General features: G+C 33.4%; 1 protein-coding gene across 5 annotated transcripts in view; it reads right to left on the bottom strand.

Moving 5' to 3' along the window:
• Positions 1-23,009, bottom strand: part of Pyroxd1 (pyridine nucleotide-disulphide oxidoreductase domain 1) — a 34,104-nt gene extending 11,095 nt beyond the window's left edge. For 2 of the 5 annotated variants that reach the window (XM_026391931.1, XM_026391927.2), the window contains exons 1-11: positions 22,855-23,009; positions 20,705-20,785; positions 17,461-17,580; positions 14,508-14,636; positions 12,420-12,493; positions 9,590-9,750; positions 8,650-8,750; positions 6,399-6,534; positions 5,144-5,256; positions 4,438-4,560; positions 808-945 (exon numbers count right to left, since the gene is read on the bottom strand). In XM_026391931.1, coding sequence (XP_026247716.1) covers positions 808-945; positions 4,438-4,560; positions 5,144-5,256; positions 6,399-6,534; positions 8,650-8,750; positions 9,590-9,750; positions 12,420-12,493; positions 14,508-14,636; positions 17,461-17,580; positions 20,705-20,785; positions 22,855-22,938 — 1,260 coding nt within the window. In that variant the 5' untranslated portion in view covers positions 22,939-23,009. Of the gene's footprint in view, positions 1-807; positions 946-4,437; positions 4,561-5,143; positions 5,257-6,398; positions 6,535-8,649; positions 8,751-9,589; positions 9,751-12,419; positions 12,494-14,507; positions 14,637-17,460; positions 17,581-20,704; positions 20,786-21,992; positions 22,098-22,712; positions 22,749-22,854 lie in introns of those variants that run through there. The other 3 variants (XM_026391929.2, XM_026391930.2, XM_026391928.2) reach the window with 3 other exon arrangements.
• Positions 23,010-23,263: the final 254 nt, after the last annotated feature.

Below are 23,263 nucleotides of genomic sequence, written 5' to 3' on the forward strand. Positions count from 1 at the left end.
TGGGGATAAAAAAGTTTCTTGTGAGTACCTAATAGGAAATATAAAATTGTGCAGTTACTTTGGGTCAAGCTAGAATAGCCAGCAGAAAAACTGTTCAACAAAATTTTAGCTGAAAATGTCATTGGGGAGGATCCCAAAGAAAACATTCTAATGTGATGCATTTATTCTACATATAACACTACCACATAATCTGCACTAATATTAAAAGTATCAGTGAATATGTTAATGTATAGTATTAACATTAAAAGTGTCTAGAGAATATAAGGGGATGTACTTTATAATCTACATGAATATTAAAAATGTCTAGTGAAGAAATACATGATATGTGAACTATATTCGACTGGAGTCATTGTTTAAAGATTGAAAAAACTGAGAGCTTTCATGGACAAATTATTTAATCTCTCTGAGCCTTACAAATGTATTTTTCCTTATATATAAATTAGGAAGGTAAAGATCTGCTTTGGAGTGATGCAAAGAGAACTAAAATGAACCGGAGAAACTGGTTCATTATTGAGTATGACAGCTAACAGGTGAATCTCAAATAAAACTCAGAAATGTACAATAGGAAATAAATCTGGAGAGTTTTTTTTTTTTCCCCATCTTAACTGTAAAACAGTATAGTAACACGGTAATAATTAAGATTAGGAATTAAAAGCAATTCTAGACACTGACTGGCAAGAAAGAGAAAATGTCATTTTTGTAAAAATGACTGAAAACAAGTAAATTTTTGAGTAAGAAAATGAGATGATCAATCATATTTATGTACTAGATTAACAGAAAAGGCAATGATTTCCTTAATTATCTTACCTTATAGTTAAAAAATTTTGTTACATGAGCAAACAGTTCAAAGCTGAAATCCATGTCAATAGAGTCTCCCAAACTAGCCGCAGCCATGCATTTTGCAGCATACCATCCCATCTGTCTGGCCTGGGTCCACAACCTCATCTGAGACAATGAAAAAGTGTTATACATTTTTTAAAAATGTTATACATTTTAACATTTTTGAAAATGATATCATTTTAACCTGTACATTCCTTTAAAGAGGGTACAATGTTTGATAGTTTTTCAGATCAGTTGGTTCTGGCAGTTATCATCTTACTGAAGCAGTTACCTGAGTACTCCAATTAAACTGACTTAGGTAACTGTTAATTTAATCAATTTAGTGCCTCAAAAATTAAGATACTGGTAAACAGAAGACAACAATGAGTGGCAGGAACACGAAACTAAAGAGATAATTCTATAGATAGGACTATGTGCTGGCCCGCCACATGCTTTCTCTTAAAAAGCAAATGACCTGAGGACATTGTGGCCCTGCTCTGGCTTAAATCCATAGGACATATTACATTCCTCAGCAAACAACCTGTTATATGTGGAGCTGCTCTTTTAAGACTCTTGATTGTAAGATTCCTCACTGCTGAGATGAACACAAGTTACCCTGAGGGGGGACTTTCATGACCTTCATACAGACCAAAAATTCCAAGACTCGGGAAGATAGGCTTATTAAAAAGCAAAGCCCACTGACCATAAAATCTGCAAAATACAAGTTTCAATTAGAACTAGTCAGCACAGGCCAAGATGACCAAGAGTTGCCATTCAATCTTTAGCATGTAATTATAATGGTAAAATTCCCACCCTGTTCCAGGGATTTCACTTGGTTACCTGTGGGTAAGACCATGCATGGTAGGGATTTAAAAATTTGATGTAATCCTAATGTCAGTTAAGAATTGAGAGGCCGTAGGACAGGTCTCTTTAGAAAATTCCTTAAGACCTCCCAATAAAACTAGGGAAAAAGGAGTGCCACATCTCTCTCTTCTTTGAGATGATCCACCCGCTTCTTTGAGGGTCTTTCCCTGTTCCTCCAATAAACTTTGCTATGTATACTTCCACTACATTTCGTGTCCTGCTTGCTTCACATTTTCTTCTGCAAGAATACAAGAGCTGAGAGACACCCCTGGCCTATTACAGGTAATAGTATGACAGCAATTACACGTATATTTTAATAAAATTTCTACTAAATATTATGAAAATATTTCAGGTACACTGAAAATGAAATTTTAATTAACCAGTCCCCACATCAAAGTTTGTCTTAAGCATTGAGAGAGATGCCAATCTCTGAAAAATTTGGTCCATAGTCTAGTAACCTTTAGATTTAGGCATCAGATGGTTAAAATCCTACTGTACAGTTAACCTATAGTCAGCCAGATACAGATGTTTGTCAGCTGGTGCCAGCCCTAAGGTATCATATCAGATTTCAGCAATCAATTCTGGAAAGTCATGCAATGTCATCTCTTTGACAGAACTAATTTCCCCTCTATTGTATTTTTATTATATTTCTATAAATTTTGGAATTCCCTGGTGTAACAGAAAACACTGGCCTTGGGAGTAACAGTAAATGTGAATTTCATTCTTCTACACATTTATTTATCTTTTTGAGCCTCAGTTTCTTCACCTGAAGCATAACCACCACCACCTACTACATGGCTGTTCTCCAGGGAGAACAGGTTGGCCTATAATAGGCAATTTGTTTCCTTCTACACCTCTGTGTGTGCATATGTACCTTAATACTGACTTTTGTGTGCAAAAACAATACAATATAGACATGAACTTTGAGCATTTCTAGAAGTGACTTAAAATCTTTATTAACAAGGTAGGTTTAATGAAGTAAAAAAGGTAGAATATTGTAAGAAATCAGAGTAAACTGAGCACAGTAATAGCTGGACAATGAATATAAGAAGTGGCCTGCACTATCATGTTGCTGGGCCATTGCCTAGTGTAATCCAGCCTCAATATTCCTTGAGTTTGCATCTTGGGCTATATAAAATTAATATTTTATTGCTTCTGCAAATTAAGAAATGGAGTCTATTAGATTTACTCAAAATAAGAGATGTCTGTTTATTTTTTAATATTTTCCCTGTATAAAATTATAGCATATTAAAGAAATAATTCATCTTAGTGGGTTTAAAATGTTTTTTAAAAATCTCACAAACTCCTAATTAAAAATTTTTGACAACTGCCAGGTGTGGTGGTGCACACCTTTAATCCTAGCATCTCCAGAGGCTTGAGGCAGGAGGACTGTGAGTTCAAAGACAGCCTCAGCAAAAGCAGTCCCTAGGCAACTCACTGAGACCCTGTCTCTAAAATAAAATAGAAATAGGGCTGGAGTTGTGGCTCAGTGGTCAATTTTAATCCCCAGTACCATCCCCTGCAAAAAAAAAAAAAAAAAAAAAAAAAAAAAGTAACAGTTATACCACAAAAAATGACAAAGAATGATGGAGACAACTGAAAAGAAGCTATGTTGAAAACAAGAAGACTGACAGTACTGATGTCTCTATTCTACATTAAATAAAAAAATGACACTGCCTCTTCAAATATGCAGTGCTTTCCCACTACATTATACCCTATAGTTAATCTGAATGAATAATAGCTCTAACCAAGAACTTGTCTTTTTAACTAAGGTTCTTTTATCTGTAATATGTCTCTTATCTTTACCCCTTCTCACATAACCTCCTTGTATTTTTAATTATCTTCCTCTAGTATTATTATTCTCCCATTAGAAGGAAATAGGCTAGAGTGTGAGGAAAGGAGGAAGTGCAGAGGCAGTTGGGAGTTGTTAGGTGGAGGAAAGCAATTCACTATAAGAAACTTAATCAGTAATGATTACCATAATAGAGTTACCCAGGAATAGGAGGCTTTATGTAATCTATGATCCGAGTCATTTTCATTGTTTAAATTAAAAGCTCTGCTATGGTTGTGACTATATGGTTGTGACTAGCCACACATAGCTTTTAAATATAATTAAGAGTAAATAAAACCAAAAAGTTAAGTTCCTCAGTCATATCAGCTATACTTAAAAGTACTCATGTGACATGTGCTGCTAGGGGCTGTCAGATTAGACAGTACAGAATTATAGAACAGAATTATAGAATTTCCATCACAGAAAGTACAATTGGACAGAACTGATAGGCATATGAAAATGAAAAAAACACTAGCCCTTAATTTCTTTTAAATTAAAAAATATCTCAGCTTGAGCTTTGAAGTCAGACCTGGATTCTAAGGCTAACTCTGGCTCACTCTACTGATATTCTCAACTTCATACCCCTTCTCAGTAGAAATCCCAGGAGTCAATGGAGATGGAAACATCTGCTACACTGAACTGTGTGAGGCTTGATGTGAGAATAAAGTGGTGAAACAACAGGTGTTCAATAAAACTATGTAAAAGGAAAAGAAAATAGATATCTCAATCTACTATCGTATAACTTACCAAAAAGGGGGAAAAATCTAGTTTTATTTTTTTAACATCAGAAAATGAATGTGATATAAGAGTCCTCCTTAAAATAGAAAAGCTGGAAAATTAAAAAGTTTGACTTGTTGATAGCAACTGATTTATTTTTAAGTGCATTATCTAACAAAAACAAATGACCATAAATTCGAGCTTACCTGCTGCCAGACTGGGCTAGGTTGCCAAGAGGCAGTGCAGATGTCACCTGCAGCATAGATATCAGGAAGGGATGTGTGCATATGGTCATTCACTTTCAGGCCACCATCTTCTCCTAGTTCAAACTAAAAATGTTCCTTATAAGCAATAAGTGTTGAGAAAAATGAAACAAATTTTTCATTCTAAAGTAAAAGACCAAGTGAAATTTTTACTCCTTGGTGTGCTGATCTTTAATGAGAAAGTGAAAAACAGCTGCCAAATTTAGACACCTAAGCTGAATTTCCAGGGATCAAATTCCTACTAAATACAGAATCAGAAAAAAATTCTCAGAACTTCAACATCAAAAATAATTAATAATCATATGACTATACCACCCATAATTACAGAAACATTCCTGTTTTTATAAGCTTTTATAGCAATCAGTAAATAATTAAAAAAGAGTCACATTTGAGAATTCATAGGAGATGTTAGTCTCTTACTAACATTTAGATAAATTGTATGTTATGTACCTTGAAGACATTATGCTGATATTAAGTATTTTAAACAATAAAGAATACTGTAAATCAAAGCTTGGCTATAAACCAAACTGTTTTCAGCCATCTTAAGTTATATGTTAATACTAAAACAATTTTTCATGCTTGAGAGGAAATCTTCATAAAAGTTAATACTTTAAAAATAATCATAGTTAGACAAAAAATTTTATCTTACATTGTTACCACTGAGAAAAGGTTCTGTATTTGGTGTAACTCCTGTAGCACTGACAATGAAGTCACAGCCATATATCTTTTCATTGGTCAATTCCACATACACAGGCCACATCTCTTAAAAAAAAAACAAAAAACAAAAACCAAAAAACTTTATTCTCAGATATAATCACCAGCAATTATTCACAGCATTACATGAATATAACAACTAGAAATGAAGAAGAAAGAGGGCTGGGGTTGTAGCTCGGTGGTAGAGTGCTTGCCTAGCACATGGGATCTTCAGCACCACATAAAAATAAATAAAGATATTGTGTCCTCTACAACAAAAAATGGAAAAGGAAAAAAAAAAGAGGGAAATGAGTTTAGAATAATACCCTTGAATAATTTTTATAAGGTACTTTTTTTATAAGGTACGTCATCTTATTTGGGGTATAATTACAAAAAACATGGCATTCTACATGTTTTCCTTCAAACTTGGACATATACATTTTAACAAAGTAAATTTAACTGATAATCACTTTCTAAATTATTTCCTTGAAAATTTTCATGAATATTTTATACTGTTTGATCCAACTAGTTTATTTTTTAAATTTTTTTTAATATTTATTTATTTTTTTTAGTTTTTTTTCGGCGGACACAACATCTTTGTTTGTATGTGGTGCTGAGGATCAAACCCGGGCCGCACACATGCCAGGCGAGCGCGCTACCGCTTGAGCCACATCCCCAGCCCCCAAACTAGTTTATTCTTCAGTGTTTTTCTTCATAGTACATAGTTCATCTTGAACACTCCCTTTTCCTATGGAAAAGCTGAAAAGAATTTGGAGCAGGAGAATTATATAATCATATATTTCTTCAAATAATGCACAAGAGTGTAGAATAGTAGTTTTCATGGGAATGTGGAATAGGACATAGAAAATCTATATCCTATTCCTAAATACAGAAATTTTCAATCCGATTAAGGGAAGTCACTTTACCTCAACTAACTTTAGGATTTTAAAAAAATTTATTTGTAATATGATTTGTTTTGAGCTGTAATATATTCATTAACTCGTTGAGCTGAGACAGTCCAAGCACTGTGTAAAATTTAAAGCCTTATATAATTTATTAGAAATTTTAAAGAATAAGTAGTAAAATGAAATGACTTAATGTTATTCAATTATGGCTTTTTTTTTTACTTAAATCTTATATGGAAATCTGAAGTTTTAAAATATAAGACAGCAAGACTGTATTCCTTTAAAATAAGTTGTTATATATTTTACCTTTATCACCTTTAACTGATTCATTCTGATGGTCTCTTGGGAAAGTACAGGACTTTTTCTTTAGAATTCTAAATTCTTCCTGAAGATAGATTTTCTTTACTTCACACATAGTTTCAATATGAATTTTACGAGAAAACTAGAAGTAAAAAGAAAAAAAAAAGGTTACTCTAATACTTCAAGAAAATAACTTGTGTTACCGAAGATGAAGAAAATAACTATAATACACTTGCAGAAACATAGAGGAGAAAAACAATACTTAGCTATGAATTACTTTGGATACCCCCCAAAAACCTCTCCATTTTTGTGCATAAGAGGAATGAGCAGAAATGCATTCAGTACTTTAAAGAGACCTAGCATTTGCACTGGCAAATAGAATGGAGGGGATGCTTTTCATTCTTAGCCGGATAATTACACATGCATAGTTTAAAAATTAGAATAGTAACAGACTATAAAAACTTCTTCAGAAAAATTCCAGAACCTAGCACTTTACTAGTCCTAAGTAAATAGTAGATATTCAGTAAAGGTTTATTGAACTGTATTATTGTGTTAAAAAAAACAATCGTAGGATCTAAGAGTACAGAAAGAAATGATTCTGTATAATCCCATCCTCCAAATTAAGTATACCATGTAGCCAGACCCTCTTACTTATCCAAAGCTGAAAAAATTGCTTTAAAGAAATCAGAGAGTTATTAAGAACTCTATGCATACTCCTTTTAAAATATGACAGCTTTTTAACAACTGTCAAACATTTAAAATAGTTAATGAATAATAGCAAGTAATCTGCTTATCCAATTAGGATATTAAGTGAATGTGTTTGAACCTATCTAACAAACTTTTTTTTTTGAGTTTTCTACTCTTTTTTTATAATTATTTTTTATTTATATATGACAGTAGTATGCATTATAATTCTTATTACACATATAGAGCACAATTTTTCATATCTCTGATTGTATACAAAGTATATTCACACCAATTTGTTTTTTTGGGATTGGCTAACATCACTTAGCATTATCTTCTCTAACTCCATCCATTTACCTGCAAATGCCATGATTTTACTCCCTTTTATTGCAGAGTAATATTCCATTGTGTATATATGCCACAGTTTTTTTATTCATTCATCTATTGAAGGGCATCTAGGTTGGTTCCACAGTTTAGCTATTGTGAATTGTTCTGCTATAAACATTGATGTGGCTGTGTCCTTGCAGTATGCTGTTTTTAAGTCCTTTGAGTATAGACCCACAAGAGGCATAGCTGGGTCAAATGGTGGTTTCATTCCCAATTTTCCAAGAAATCTCCATACTGCTTTCCATATTGGCTGCACCAGTTTGTAGTCCCACCAGCAGTGTATGAGTGTACCTTTTTCCCCACATCCTTGCTAACACTTACTGTTGATTGTATTCATAATAGCTGCCATTCTGACTGTAGTGAGATGAAATCTTAGAGTGGTTTTGATTTGCATTTCTCTAATTGCTAGTGATGATGAACATTTTTTTCACATATTTGTTGACTGATTGTATATCATCATCTGAGAAGTGTCTGTTCAGGTTCCTGGCCCATTTATTGATTGGGTTATTTATTTTTTCAGTGTTTTAACTTTTTGAGTTCTTTGTATAACCTAGAGATTAGTGCTCTATCTTTTGTGTGAGGGGTAAAAATTTGCTTTCAAGATGTAGGATAGTTATTCACCTCACAGATTGCTTTTATTTATTTATTTTTTTTGCTGAGAAGAAACTTCTTAGTTTGAGTCTATTCCATTTATTGATTCTTGGTTTTAATTCTTGTGCTACAGGAGTCTTATTAAGGAAGTTGGGGCCTAATCCCATATGATGGAGATTAGGGCCTACTTTTTCTTCTATTAGACGCAGGGTCTCTGGTTTTATTTCTAAGTCCTTGATGCATTTTGAGTTGAGTTTTGTGGATGGTGAGAGATAGAGTTATCTAACAAACTTTATAAGTGTAATAGAAGTATCTGAAGTGATCTTGAAGAAAAGATTAAAAGAGGACAGGTGTGTTCAGTGTAATCAGGGTTTGGAAATTTCTATGCCTTCAGAGTTAAGAGGAAGACTTAGAGTTGGATAAATTTCATATTCTCCTGTCTTTGGTGGGCATCTAGGCCAAATGGCTTTGAGTCCTTTCCTAGCATATGGATTTATAAAGTAAAGTGACCTACCAATTCTTTGGCTAACGTTAACAAATGGCTCACGAATCTAACATTGCATTTAAATATATTTAGCCAGTGTATGACACATACCTCTTTTGTTCCTTTAAGACTCAACCCTTCATGCCAGTCTGGTCCCAAGGCACTGCCTACATTATCAGCATTAACTTTGGTTCTTGCTTCTTTTTTCTTTCCTGAAAAAATGAACTCAGATGATTTACAAATTGCCAGGCAGAAAATTATGCCTGTGTTCTGAAACTTTAGGCAATGTATGATTCTCATTTGTGACTAAACTAAGCATTAATCATTTCATTCTTTTTAATATTGTTTGGTTTATACCTATAAAATGGATAATCCTTCCATTAAGTATTGTGTATAAATAACACTTGATGTATTTTTTTGGATATTACATACCTAGATAATTTGAAGGATAAGAAAATTAGTTGTCAGATTTTCAAATTTTATGAACTTTTAAGAACTCCAAAACTTACAAATTTTTGTTTTGAATTTTATAAGTCAGAAATTTTCTTTCTTTCTTTTTTTTTTTTTTTTTTAGAGAGAGAGAGAGAGAGAAAGAGAGAATTTTTTTAATATATTTTTTTTTCCCTTGGCAGACACAACATCTTTGTTTGTATGTGGTGCTGAGGATCAAACCCAGGCCGCACGCATGCCAGGCGAGCGCGATACCGCTTGAGCCACATCCCCAGCCCAGAATTTTTCTTAAAAGCTATTAAACAACAGCAATAACAACAAAAATTGTGAGGTTTGTACTTGTGGTATTTTTAGAAAATTACCTTGGGTACTGCCCTATAGCATCTGTTTGCAAAGAGGCAAATGGGCTGGTTTATTTAATTCATTCTAAATTTCTCAATTGTATATATGTTTTAGAAAATCTGAAAACTTCATATAAAGATACAGGAATAAATATCCATAGTCTTATATACCAAATATATTTTGTTAAAATTTTATAGCCCTTTTGTGTATAGTTTAAAAAATTCCATATGAGAATTAATGAACTAGATGGCATACATACCTTCAGTTGTATATCTAGTTCTTTTATGTGCAATTTTAGTCTCTGGTTTTTCAGAAATGAGTTTGGAAGTCAAAAATTCTGCAGCTCCTACATCAAAGAAAGTATTCCCAATAGCTTTATCTTTAATGGCCCAAATAACTTCACAGCCTTCAATTTCATATCTGAAACAAATATTAAGGTTATCTGACATAATTTCAAAGGTCCAAGGAGAAATCTCTGTATCTGCAAATAACAATTATCTTTTAAAGCAAAAGTAACAAACATTTTTAGACAAATTTGGAAAGACTGATTATAAAGAGTAACATAATACACTTTAAGGATAATAAAAATACAATAAATAGTTGCATATGGTGGTATATTCCTGAAATCCCAGTGACTGAAAACTGAGGCAGGAGAATTGCAAATTTGAGACTAGCCTCAGCAATCTGGCAATGCCCTAAGAAACTCAGCAAGACCTTGTCTCAAAATAAAAATAAAAAGGGCAGGAGATGTAGCTCTGTGGTAAAGTGCCCCTGGGTTCAATCCAAAAGCAAAACAAAAGAATACTAAATATATGTACTTAACATTAAGAAAAATTTTATTACAATGAATATCATTTCAGAGTGTTCAAGTTTTATGCAACTGTCCTCCAGATGTACATAAGGTTTTGTTCATATGGTTATAGTGCAATCAATAATGGATAGATGGTAAATAGCTACAGTATTGGGAATAGTTGACTTCTTTGGAAACATTTTTAATGGTTCAAACAAATTGCCATTTTAATCTCTTGGACTGGTATAATGTAACACAGGTTATGTGACTTTTCAAGACTAATAATAACCATGTAATAGAAAAGAGAAGATCTTTTTAGTACATCATACTCCTGGTCACATGCTATTCATGTTTTTTTGACGTACTGGAAAGAAGCCCTTTGCCTTATCCAGTGTTACTTTATTTTTCCTACTCTCCAATGCTAACATTTAGTCACTAAATTTTAGATTACTGGGAGAAAATTCTATTTTATGTTGCTTAGGTCAGACATTGCTTATCAGCAGAAAATGGAATACATACCTATTTGATAATTTTGCTCAATTTACATATAGTCATATAGTTATCATGAAATGCTTTCCTTTTTATAAATGAGAAATTTATAGTTTTTCATACCTTAATATAGCAGTATAAAAACATCAGCGTAGTTTAATATACTTATGATTGACTTGCAGGCCACAGTTATTTTAAGTAATCACCACAAAGTAGTCCTGAACTTGCTCTTCCTCAGCCTCTAATCTTCTTCTCCTAACCCAAATTGAGGTCTCATCAAGATATACAAGCTTGAAGGTATCACACATAGATGAAATACTTTTATTTTCAAAACCACTCAAAAAATAGACAATAGCGTGGTATCACAGTTTGGTAAAATTGTGAAAAACTGTTTGAAAAGGAAAGAATTAATCTGTACTTGGAAAGAAGAAACAGATAATAAGGGGATACTGATGAACAAAATTAGTGTTAGTCTCTGTGGAACACAGATGGTATTAAAGAGTAGAAAGGGTTTACATATGTCATTTTTCATCCTGAGAGACAGAGAACTAATCATTCAATGGATCCAAACACAGAATAGCAATACTTGTGACCATTCTTAAGCTGTCAAATAGCTTACTGTGTGTAAAATTATGTTTTATCCATGTTTATAGTCTTCATTCTTCAACATAAAGAAAATGATAAAAGATTAAATGTTGGAGACTATAAACATTTTGGAACATAAGAAAGCTTTTAAATGTAAATTATAATAATTATTATATGATACTTTTGGTGACAGCTGATGAAGATTATCTGTCACATGTACAAACAATCTGAAGCCCCTTCTACATCTGTGCCTCTCCCCACATGGCTTGATTTTTGGTTACTACTCTAGAATTTTCTCTGCATTTTTTCTATACAATGACAGAAGCTTCCTATCATAATAATGATTGCTACCTCTAAAACTTAAGTTATTGCTGAACTCTTATAGGCTTCCAATGGGATTGACCATCCTAAAAACACAAGGGCAAAAACTATTCTAAGAGTTGGAGTGGATGCACAAGCAAAGGCAGGCTTGGCATATTCCTTATTTTTATTCAAGTTTTTCCTTCTGTGGTTTGACCCAAACTTTCTGGCCCAAAAGAGATCTAGACTATGTATGTTAGCCACCTAACATACATAAAAATCACAAGGAAAGTGAACTAGTGTTCTCCAGTTCACAATAGGCTATTTTCAACATTTTTTTGAACTTGAAATATCATCTTAAAATGAAAATATTACCCGCCCCCCCAAACAAACAAACAAAACTAAGAATTGGGAGGACCACATCTTTTTTGTTGTTGTTGTTGGGGTGGTGGTGGTGACTGAACTCAGGGCCTTGCATATGCAAGGCAAGCACTCTACCAACTGAGCTGGGAGTACCATGTCTTATAATAGTAGTCACTACTACTGTTATTGGGTTTCACTGGCCAGACAGGTAACAAATTAAATGAGTGAAGGAGGGTGGGTATAAGCAATAAAAAGTGTATAGGCCATGAAATTTCTTAGGTGTATACATGTAAATTATTTTTATACACAGTGCAGTTATAAAGCACATCTATGCATGAAAACTTCCCGGCCACCAGTTTATCAGCCCTTCAGACCAAAAGCATTCCCAAACCTTTTATGTTTTGTGAGGAAATTTCTAGAGATGGGTTCCATAAGAACTATTTTTTTTCCTTGAAACCCTGAAAAATAGTTATGTTTATCTTTGATTTTCAGGGTATGTTTTCTGCTAATAATCATATGAACCACAGAGCAATTCTTAAATAATATTTTAAAACATACTTACACTAACTCAAGTGCAATACCACCGTTTCCTATGATCATTATTCTTTTAGCTTTATTAAGCTGTTTCTGAAATTCCTATATAAAAAAGAAAATAATAAGACAGTGTTTTGAAATAGTGGACAATACCTGAAGCAAGAGGCTTTACTGATAATATTCTAAAAAATGTGTTTTATCAAATTTATAAAGGAACAATAAAATAAATCTCACTTCCCCATACTACCAGAATATTATCCTCTCAATTATTACAACGTTCCCCTTTGTTTCATTCCAAGCTGCCTTTGTAGCAAGGCCTATCCTGATTTTTCTTGCCTTTTATGTCACTGTATGTGAAGTACTTCAGAATTTCAGCAAGAGGTATTGTCAAGGTTACCACATTTCCAACTGTTTGACCAAATCAATTTTTTATTCTTTTTACCTAGCCTCTCAGTGGACCTGTTTCCTTAGAGTCTCTCAACATAAAAATTTTCAGGAATGAGAAGCATAACAACATAGTGGTTAAGAGAACAGGCTCCAGAGTCACTGGCTTTGGCAGTTCCTAATAGATGACCTGGGGCAAGATGCTTAACCACTATGCCTTAGGTTTCTCAACTCTAAATGGAAATAAGTGACTATATCCCTTAATATTTCTGAAGGACTGTTTATATGACGTGATAAAGCTATTAGGAGTAGCAGACATGTAATACTGTCTAACAATTATTGAAAAAATGTATTTACCATTATAGGAGAACTACTTGACCCCCCTCCAAAAAAAAGAGACTTATGTTCAGCTTGGAGAAGTCAGTGGCCGTTCCTCTGGACCTTTTAAAAGTACAGACTTGTCTTATTGCTTCAGAATTACATCTGAGCAAAAAAAATTTCTCCTCCTATTATCTAACTTACCATTATTATTAAATTGGCCCCCAAATTTAGTGTTCACTAAAAATTATTTTTTAAAAATCCTACTGTAGAAAGAAACAGAAGCTAAGTTTAGTTTGTTCTTCATTGAGGATATTGCAATTTAAGAAAGGTTTATAAAGAGCACTAGACATAGAGATGAAAGGCATGAGTTTAAACTATACATATGTTAAACCTGAAGTATAACAGATTTTGTACTTCCACTTTTTATCTGTTCTAAAGTAAAAATCTCAGTGTTCTATTTGTAAACCACTCTGCCAGGTAGTTCCCTCCTGATATTATAAATGCTTTCCTTTGTCTTTCATCCCAAGCTACCTTTGTAACAAAGACTTTCCTGAATATCAAGATTTTCATGAGAATTCAATATATGTTCAATATCTATGATGTATTCGTATGTTCATGTATGTTGAAGATCTACCTAAAACAGTTCTAAACTCAAATTCTGATAGTATGAACCTATACTATTTATGAGAGGATAATCATAGATAATGTTTTTTTCCTAAATTCCTAATTAAAAGTAGGTTGAAAGAAAACAGCAATTTTAATGAAGTTAAAATGTTACGTAAATGCAAAATCATAACAGGAGCAGTAATCTTGGGAATTACAAAGTATTGGCATGAAACCAGGAAGAGCTTCTTGGTAACAATAAATAAATTACCAAAAAACGTTGCACATATAAACATTTCACGTTCTTGGATGGTTTATCCTTGTTCGGTGGAATAGCAATAAACCAACCAAACCATAAACCTTTATCAGTTCCATGATTTCATACCAAAGAAATTATGAATATAATTTCTTTGCTGAGCCATAAGATCACAAATTTAAGATATGCAATACCTTTTTGGAAAAAGATTGTCACATTGTTTAGGTTGCAAATCAAATGTTCCCAAACTGGAGTAATTGATATGTGTGCAATGTAAGCTATACCATTCAGCACAGGCACTATATCTAAACTATGTGATAGCCAAACAAATATAGGACATTCGACTGAACTAAAACATAAGATAAATTATCAACAAAAAACAAACTAAAGTTGGCAATAATAAAACATTATAATCATTCTGGTTTATGAGAAATCTTCCTTCTGCCCTGATACATTTAAAATTTAACATTATGCATGGAACACTATGGTTCAGATGTTGAAGTCTAAGGAAACTTCAAGTTCCCTTCCTATGACCCAACCTTAAAATATTACCTGAGCACTGTCTGTATCACGAATTCCTAATACATAAGGATTTCCTTCACATATCAATTTTGGTTTAGCTCCAGCACACAGACAGAGTTTTTTGTACACATGCTGACTGCCATCTTCTGTGAATATGCACTGTAAGTACACACAGCAATGAAAGGAAGAAGAGAAACATACATGGGTACAATTTCACTTAAAAATTAAAACTTTAATAAGACAAAAGCAAAATAACATAATATAGTTGCCTCTTGGTGGCACTCAATTCTTAGTTATAGCAATTACAGAACTAAGCATAAGCCTATATTCTCTATTTAAGTGATTTCTAATCAGTTTAGTGTCATAAGTCAGTTTGAAGATCTGATGAAAATCATTCTCTTGCCTCTGGACTTTTTAAAAAAGTACATTCACACAAGTTCTGCAATAAAATTTCAAGGACTCTCATAATGTCTAGAAAGGTAGGTTGACCTCAGATTAAAAACTAAACTTGATAAAGAACTTTAAAACTGAGCATTTTGATCAGTTTTTTTTTTTTTATCATGGGAATAGGTCATGGTGAAAATTCTTTTATTCCCAGTGGAAGATACTGTAATATCTAGTGATTCTAATCCTATCATACCTTAATATCTGATATGGGTTCAGGGAAGGAGTATGTGGTATAGGAGGTTATAATGTGTCTTTTTTAATCTAAAAATATTAGATGTGCTAAAAAATTGCTTAAATAAAATAACTTTTAGCAAACTAAATGTTTTGAGAGATTACATTTTAATACAATTGAAAAACATGTTAACCTCAATTTTGCATGCACTGGCTTTGAAGTTTTTTATATTAATTTTTCATAATATCAGTGAGTCTAAAAATACGTATTAAAGATTCACTGTTTTTGTTCCTTAGTACTGAATGAAAATGTAATTCTAGGAGGTTAGAAAGCAGACATAAGTGCATACTATTATGAGAAATGCTTGACTTTGGAGGTTTTCATTTGTGCTATACATTTAATTTATAAAACTTAGCAAATCATTCAAATATTTATTACCCATGAAGATATTTATTACCCAATTTAACTCTTCATCTGCATAAAAACACATAAAACCACAATCCAACCAAATATAATCTATATGGAAATATTATACAAGTCTTCCTTCAGATAATCTGGTTAGAATTTTATCTGACAGAAATAGAATTTATACTGGGAGGCTCAGATAGGAGGATCCCAAGTTCAAGGCCAGCCTCAGCAACTTGGCAAGGACCTAAGCAATTTAGTGAGACCCTGTCTCAAAATTTTAAAAATAATAAAATATTATATTGTAGTCACTGATCAAACTTGAAAAATAATTCACATTTAGCTACTATAAAAACAAGCACCACAAAAACATTTTTCATTAGCTACTGCTAAATTTTTGGAAGTAGACATGAAAATAAAACATTATTTCTAATTCACTAAGGAATGAACAGGATGATGGATAAGAATGCAGATATGTATCAGACGTATCATACTTTTCAAATAGTAGTGGGAGGCACTAATATATAAATTCTTGTTTTTGAGAATCCACTCAATTTGCAAAACAACTTGACATGGATGTTATCTGGAATATGTATTACCATTAAATGTATTAGAAACTTACTTCAATTTTAGAATTCGTATTTTAAATTTTTTTCTCCTAAAACTCAGTATTCCTAACTTTCTTTATATGGAATTATTTGCATTTCACCCATTTTATAGCTGAAATAGCTGCAAACCCCATTTACTATTTGCCTAAAGTTCATCTGAGGATATTTTCAATCATCTGATAACATCTTTTCTTGAGACTACCTTACTTATTCTCATGTGCAAGGGGTTACTGAGTCCTGCTGAATATATAGTAGAAATATCTCTTAAATTTGGGACATGTTTTCTAGCTACCTTGTCCCTGTCTTCACTCAGGACTTACATCATTTTGTATGAGTGCAATTGCCTATTAATATGGTTGTTGGCTACCAGTACTTGGCTCCACCTCAGTTCATCTTGGATATTATTGTAGATATGTCTTACTAAAAATTATTTAAAATTTTTCTTTTACAATTTTGACTGAATATAAAATAAATTCAACTTCTTGCCATGATATAAAAAGCTCTTTACAATCCAGCCTTGATTGCCGTTTTCTTTTATTTACTCACATCCTAAGTCCTTTAACATCCACACTATTTCTTAGCCTCTTTTTCCTTCTTTTGGCTCTTTGAACATTGATTTACTCTTCCTAGAATGCCCTTTTCTACCTGAAAAACCCTCACCCATCTTTTAAAACCTAGATCAAATATATTACTCCCTCTGTGAAGTTTTCCTAAATACCTAGTATCAGAGCTTCAACAGTATTTTTAGGATTGTTTTTTTTTTACATTCATAATAGGCATGTCTATATTGTATATGATACATACTAGGCATGTCTATATTCCCTATGATACTGACAGCTTAGAGGAGCTAAGCTTGTATTATTCCTAGTATATCCTTGTATCTAATGCGGTACTTCAAAAATATTTTATAAACAGTAATGAAATTTGAAATGTAGAAACTAAAAGGACACACTCACTATATAATTACAACAAAATCTTCAAAAGTGTTACTTTTCTTTCTTTTTTAAATTTAATCTTTGCAGTACATGAGATCAAACCCTTGGGTGCTTTACCGCTGAGCTACATTCCCAGCTCTTTTTACTTTCTGAGTCAGGGTCTCACTAGGTTGCCCAGATTGCTCTTTTGAACTTGCAATTGTCCTGCCTTAGCCTTCTGAGTAACTGGAAATCCAGGTGTGTGCCACCACACCTGGCCAAAAGTGTAAATTTTTTAATAATAGAAATAAATGCCTCTAAACTTTACATTTTAGGGATTTAAATGATGGTGCAATGGAAGTGGGGTAAAAAGAAGACAATCAAAACCTCACCAAGATTTAACAGTAGAAAAATAACTTTTAATGAAAGTATCTTACATGTTCTTCACTCTTCAGTTGCTTTACTCCAGATTCTAAAACCCTAATGTTGGGGAAGCGATTTTCTAACATGGTACTTGGTTGTTCTTCAACATCAAATTCTTCCAAAATTTTAGAAACCTTTATTAGATTGAAAGGTAAAAAGAAAAAAAAAAGTATATTTTAAAAAGATGATTTAAGAATATTAATAAAATACTTTCATTTTAAAAATACACAATTACTTCATGTTCTTAAAACAAGAAAGTTGGCCAACTGCATTGTTATGGTTTGGATCTTACAAGTCTCCCAAAGGCCCACATGCTAAAGGTTTGGTCCCAGCCTGTGGCATAACAGGGAGGTGGTGGAACTTTTAGGAGGTGGAGCCTAGGGGAAGGAAGTCAGATAATCAGGGGCATGCCTTGAAGAGGATATTTAGATTCTATCCCCTTTTCTTTGCTTCCCAGCTTCCATGAGGTGAAGAGCTGTGCTTCAGCACATGCTTTCCACCATGATGTTCTAGTTTACTACAGGCCTAGAAACACTGGCAATGGACTGAGACATCTGAAACTGAGACAAAACAAATATTTCTTACTTTTAAGTTGATTATCTCAAGTATTTGTCACAGTAATGGAAAAACTGATTAATACATGCATTATAAACAGTGAAAAGAGGATGAGGCTCTCTCTGTATTTTAAGACTTGAACTCAAACATCAGTTCTGACACTTCTGAGTGTTAGTTTCTTGGCTTATAAAAAGACAGCTAACAGTATTTACTTTTCCATAGTTTAAACCAGTATCTTATCTATTTCTGTATTCTTCTAGCTTTTTTATTCTACTTACCAGCTAACATTATTGTGACCTAGTCTTTGTATTCTTCTTTCCTGTTCTTGAAGATCATCAACATTCTCTCAAACTCACTATTTTTCCTATCCAGCTAAGATTCTAAAGTGGATCATTTCATCTTTTGTCCTAACCCTTTACTTCTTTGCTATTTTATCCTTAACCATTAATTATCCTGAAAACCCATCATAAATTAAACTACCTAGTTTTTCTAGTTCTTACCTAGTTTGCTCTGCAGGAACAAAACAATCTTGAGGATTGGAATTTGACCTCAGCTGCTCTTTAAACAATGCCTGGAAATCCTACACTATATGGCCTGTGTATTCTTATACTTTTTGGTCTCAAAAAATATTTTTATTTTCTTTATATACTTACAAATTATTGAGAACCTCAAAGAATTTTTGTTTGTATGAATTACACAGATCAATATTTGCCACATTAGAAATTAAAGCTGAAAAAATTTCTAAGTATTTCTTAATTCATGTAAAAGCAAGCATAATAAATCTAATACTTGTTAAAATGATATATTTTTAAATGAAAAATGACCATATTTCCCAAAATAGAAAAAATGTCTATACTACCCAAAGCCATCTACGAATTCAACAATCGATACCAAAATTTGATTGACATTTTTATAGAAACAGAAACATAATCCTAAAATTCATGTAGGACAAGAAAAGACCCAAAACAGCTTGAGGAATATTGAGCAAGAAAGAATAAAGCTGGAGTCATCAAACTATCTGATCTGAAGTTATATCATAAAAGTACAGTAATCAAAATAGCATCATACTGGTATAAAAACAGATAAATAGATCAATGGAACACAAGAGCCCAGAAATAAATCCACACACTTATGGTTAACTGATTTTCAACAAATGTGCTAAGAACACAAAATGAGGAAAGGACAATTTTTTTTTCAATAAACGATATTGGGCAAACTGACATCCCATGCAGAAAATAAAATTCTACCCTCACTTCACACCATACACAAAAACTGAGTCAAAATAGATCAAAGCCTTTAGGGTAAACATTGAAACTATACAACTAAGAGAAAAAATAATAGGGGGGAAAATCTCCATGACATAATCTGGGGAGGGAATTTTTGGGTATGATCTCAAAGCATAGGCAAAAAATTACAAATAAACAAATGGAATTATATCAAACTAAAGTTTCTGCACAGAAAAGAAAACAACAGGATGATGAGATAATCTATAGAGTGTCAAAAATATCTTCAAACCATATGTATGTGATAAGGCATTAATAAATAAAATATATCAGGAATCCAAATAACTCATAGTAAGAAAACTAATAACCTGATTTTAAAAATGGGTCAAAAGACCTGAACAGCCATTTCTCCAAGAAGACATAAAAATAGATAACATATATAAAAAAGTACTCAAAATCACCAATTTAGGAAATGAAAATCAAAACCCAAATGAGATTATTACTTCACACCTGTTAGGATGGCTTCTATCCAAAAGATAAAAAGTGCTGGTGAGGATATGGAGAAAAGGAAACCCTGATACAATGCTGGCAGAAGTGTAAATTAGTATAGCCTGATGGAAAATAATAAGGTTCTTCAAAAAATTAAAAAATAGAAGTGACATATGATATAGCAATCCACTAGAAAGTATATCTACAAAAGAAATTAAATCAGCACCTCCTAGTGATATTTGTCCTTCTATGTTCACTGCAGCATTATTCACAACAATCAAAGTATGAAAGCAACCTGAGTGTTCATCATTGGATAAGTAGATACAGGCAATGTGCTACTTACGAACAATGAAATACTATTCAGCTTTTAAAAAGGAAGACATCCTGTCAGATGACAATATGGATAAGCCTGGAGGACATTATGCTAGTGAAATAAGCATAATAGAAAGCCTTACCATATGATCTCACTTATATGTGGAAACTAATTGTGTTTACTGAAGACTGGGGAGTAGAGGCATTATGGTGATCTTGATCAAGGAAACAAAACTTCAGTTAGGAAGAATAATTTCAAGAGATCTGTTGCACATCCTGATCAGTAAAATTAATAATAATATATTGCACATTTGGAATTTGCTAAAGATATATTTTAACTGTTCTCATCATAAAAAAATGATAGTGAGTTAAATAATGATTTAGTCATCCCACACTGTATATACATTCATCAAAACATCATGGTGAGGCTGGGGCTGGGGCTCAGGGGTAGAGCGCTTGCCTGGCATGTGTGAAACTCTGGGTTCAATTCTTAGCACCACATATAAATACATAAAATAAAGGTCTATCTACAACTAAATATATATATATATTAAAAAGACATCATATATATGTACAATTATTTCTCATCAATTTTAAAAAAGAAAAACCAATTCTAACTACTACACATATTACTTTAGTTTTTTTTCAAATTAATATTAAAGTTATACAAATTTCTTACCTGCTTGAAATTTGTAACTGCTTTAATAACAGGAGAAGCTGTTACCAGGAGAATATCTTCTGATGGAAAGTTAATCGCCAACTTATTTTTGGAAAAAGAGAAACATGATAAATAACTTTAGGTCTTGCTATAAAAATGATGTATGTGTGTGTGGGGGGGGTGGGATAATACAGTTTTAATAATGTTATTAACTAGTGAAATTAAAAACTGAATTATTCCTCATCTAAAGGTTTTTGTTATTCTGGGTCCTGTTCATATTTATAAGGCAGTGAATAAGGAATGTTAAACTCTTATATTGATAAAATGAGTATCATTTACATTAAACATTAACAAAGAATTCCTGAGCAAGAAAATATAAAGAAGTATCCTTTAAACTATTTTGTATACCAGTTTAAAGCTATATAGATGACAATAAACCTGACTAACAGTAAAATTAACTCCCATTTATTTTAAAATATTTTCATTCATCTTCTATGGGAAAAAATTGAACTGTCAATATTACTTAGCATCTTTCCTAAGTGCTTTGGAGCTTCTATTTCCTCATTTTGACCAGTTCATATTCTGAGAAGACACAGTTATCTTAATATTAGCTTTAACAAAATTTAGACTTAACTTGCTATTGTTCAATTATTTTCCTTTAGCTACAAGCTCTTTTCCTCACTTTGAACTTAAACCATTTATATGTCAAAATCTATTTCCTCAACTCCACCAATCTATATAATCCTTAAAATCTATGGGATCTTTAGTTTCTCCTTATTTGAATTTTCTATTGTATTTGACAAAACTCTCTCCATCTTTCTTGTGTATATTCTGTAATTCATCTCCTCTCTATTTACATTGCTACATCAGATACCCACAGCTTCTTTATACTACTGAAAAAAAACCCAACAGTATTAATCAGTTGCCACTGCCCCAAATACACTATAACTAAATCATCTTTCAAGATCTTTTATCTTTGATCACTGTACTCCACTGCTTACAATCACCCAACTACTTGTAAATTCTAAATTTTGGAGGAATGGGGTGGGGAGGGGAGTACTAGGAATTGAACTCAGGGGCAATCAAACACTGAGGCACATCCCCAGCCCTTTCTTGTATTTTATTTAGAGACAGGGTCTCACTGAGTTGCTTAGTATCTCCCCATTGCTGAGACTAGTTTTGAACTTGGGATCCTACTGCCTCTGCCTCCCCAGCCGCTGGGATTACAGGCCTGCGCCACCGCCACCAGCTTCTCTCTAAATTCTTAGCATAATTTATAAGAACCTTTATGATCTGGTCTTTGCCAAACCTCATGCTTTAATCTCTGGCCAACACCCCAAAGCATCATGTGCACTGAGCTTTGCTGCTTCCAAATGGCGTCATGCTTTTCCACAGCAGATTATAACGTTGCCTTCCTTTGGAATATCATCTGATGACTTTCACTCATTCTTTGATACTAAGCTAAAACGCCATCTTTGAAAAAAATATACCTCTTCTTTTAATTCACTCCCTATCAACTCCAGAAGCGTTCCTAAGATTTAACAGTGAACACAATGGAGTGATTTTATTTCAGTGATTACTTTGTATCATCAAAATCATTTCTTTTTTTTTTTTTGAAATACACACAGGTATACAAATATATATGGTTCAGTTATTCATTATAATCAGAAAATAATTCTCTAGTTGTATTTAATCCCTGCTGGTTGTTTTACAAAACATCACCAGAGATGAAATCTCTCCTATTTGGGGAATTCGAAGTTCAAGATATTTATGTAAGGGTTTCTTTATCCATTAGTTACAATATGCTAAGGAGTTGGCACCTGTCTGGCAATTAAATGTAACCAGCTAAGACAACTTAAAAAGCAGGCTGAAATTTTCTGTCCAAATACAAAGCCCTCTTTTCCCGGCACCACGGGGACCAGAGCCTGGTTCAGCTAGGTTTGGTTTCTCGGCTAATAATTTGCTTCCCTCTCATCCCTGCCCCTGAGATAACGCTTGCGAGGTACTGAAGATTTTCTGTGGAAGTTACCACGCAGAGTTTAACATCTGGGAACCCAGAAGACGCGAGGGTAAAGGGCGTGCCGAAAGCGGGACTCAGAGAACCACCAGGGAGGGGTCGCGCGAGAGGGGGTGGGGGGGAAGAGGCGGAGCCGCCCGCGCACCCGCCGCACCTGCTCGGCACACGTGACGCCCGCGATGCCGCCGCCCACCACCACGAACTTGCCAGTCCTCACGGGAGGGCACGCTGCCTCCATGTCCTCGAACTGTCAAGGATTTCCTGAAGATAGTAAGGGAACTTTGGGAATTCGCGTTCCCGGAAAGGAAGCCTCTGTCGGCACTCACTTCCGGCCCCTGATTTGGAGAGTCTGACCTACGGGTGCCTGGAAGTTCATACTTGCTCTTGGTGCGTATCTGCCGCTGGTCGCGCTTTAGAAGCAACAGGACATCACGTGGTTTCCAGAGTTTAGTGTTACTTTTACTACTCCTGAATTTAGTTTTTCCACAAAGGTTCGATAAAGAGAAGATTAAAAAAGAAAGAAGATTGGTTTCTGTCGCCGAAAGATGAATTGCTTTGAAGTT

The sequence above is a fragment of the Urocitellus parryii genome, chromosome 5, assembly GCF_045843805.1.
Source record: "Urocitellus parryii isolate mUroPar1 chromosome 5, mUroPar1.hap1, whole genome shotgun sequence".
NCBI classification, from domain to species: domain Eukaryota; kingdom Metazoa; phylum Chordata; class Mammalia; order Rodentia; family Sciuridae; genus Urocitellus; species Urocitellus parryii.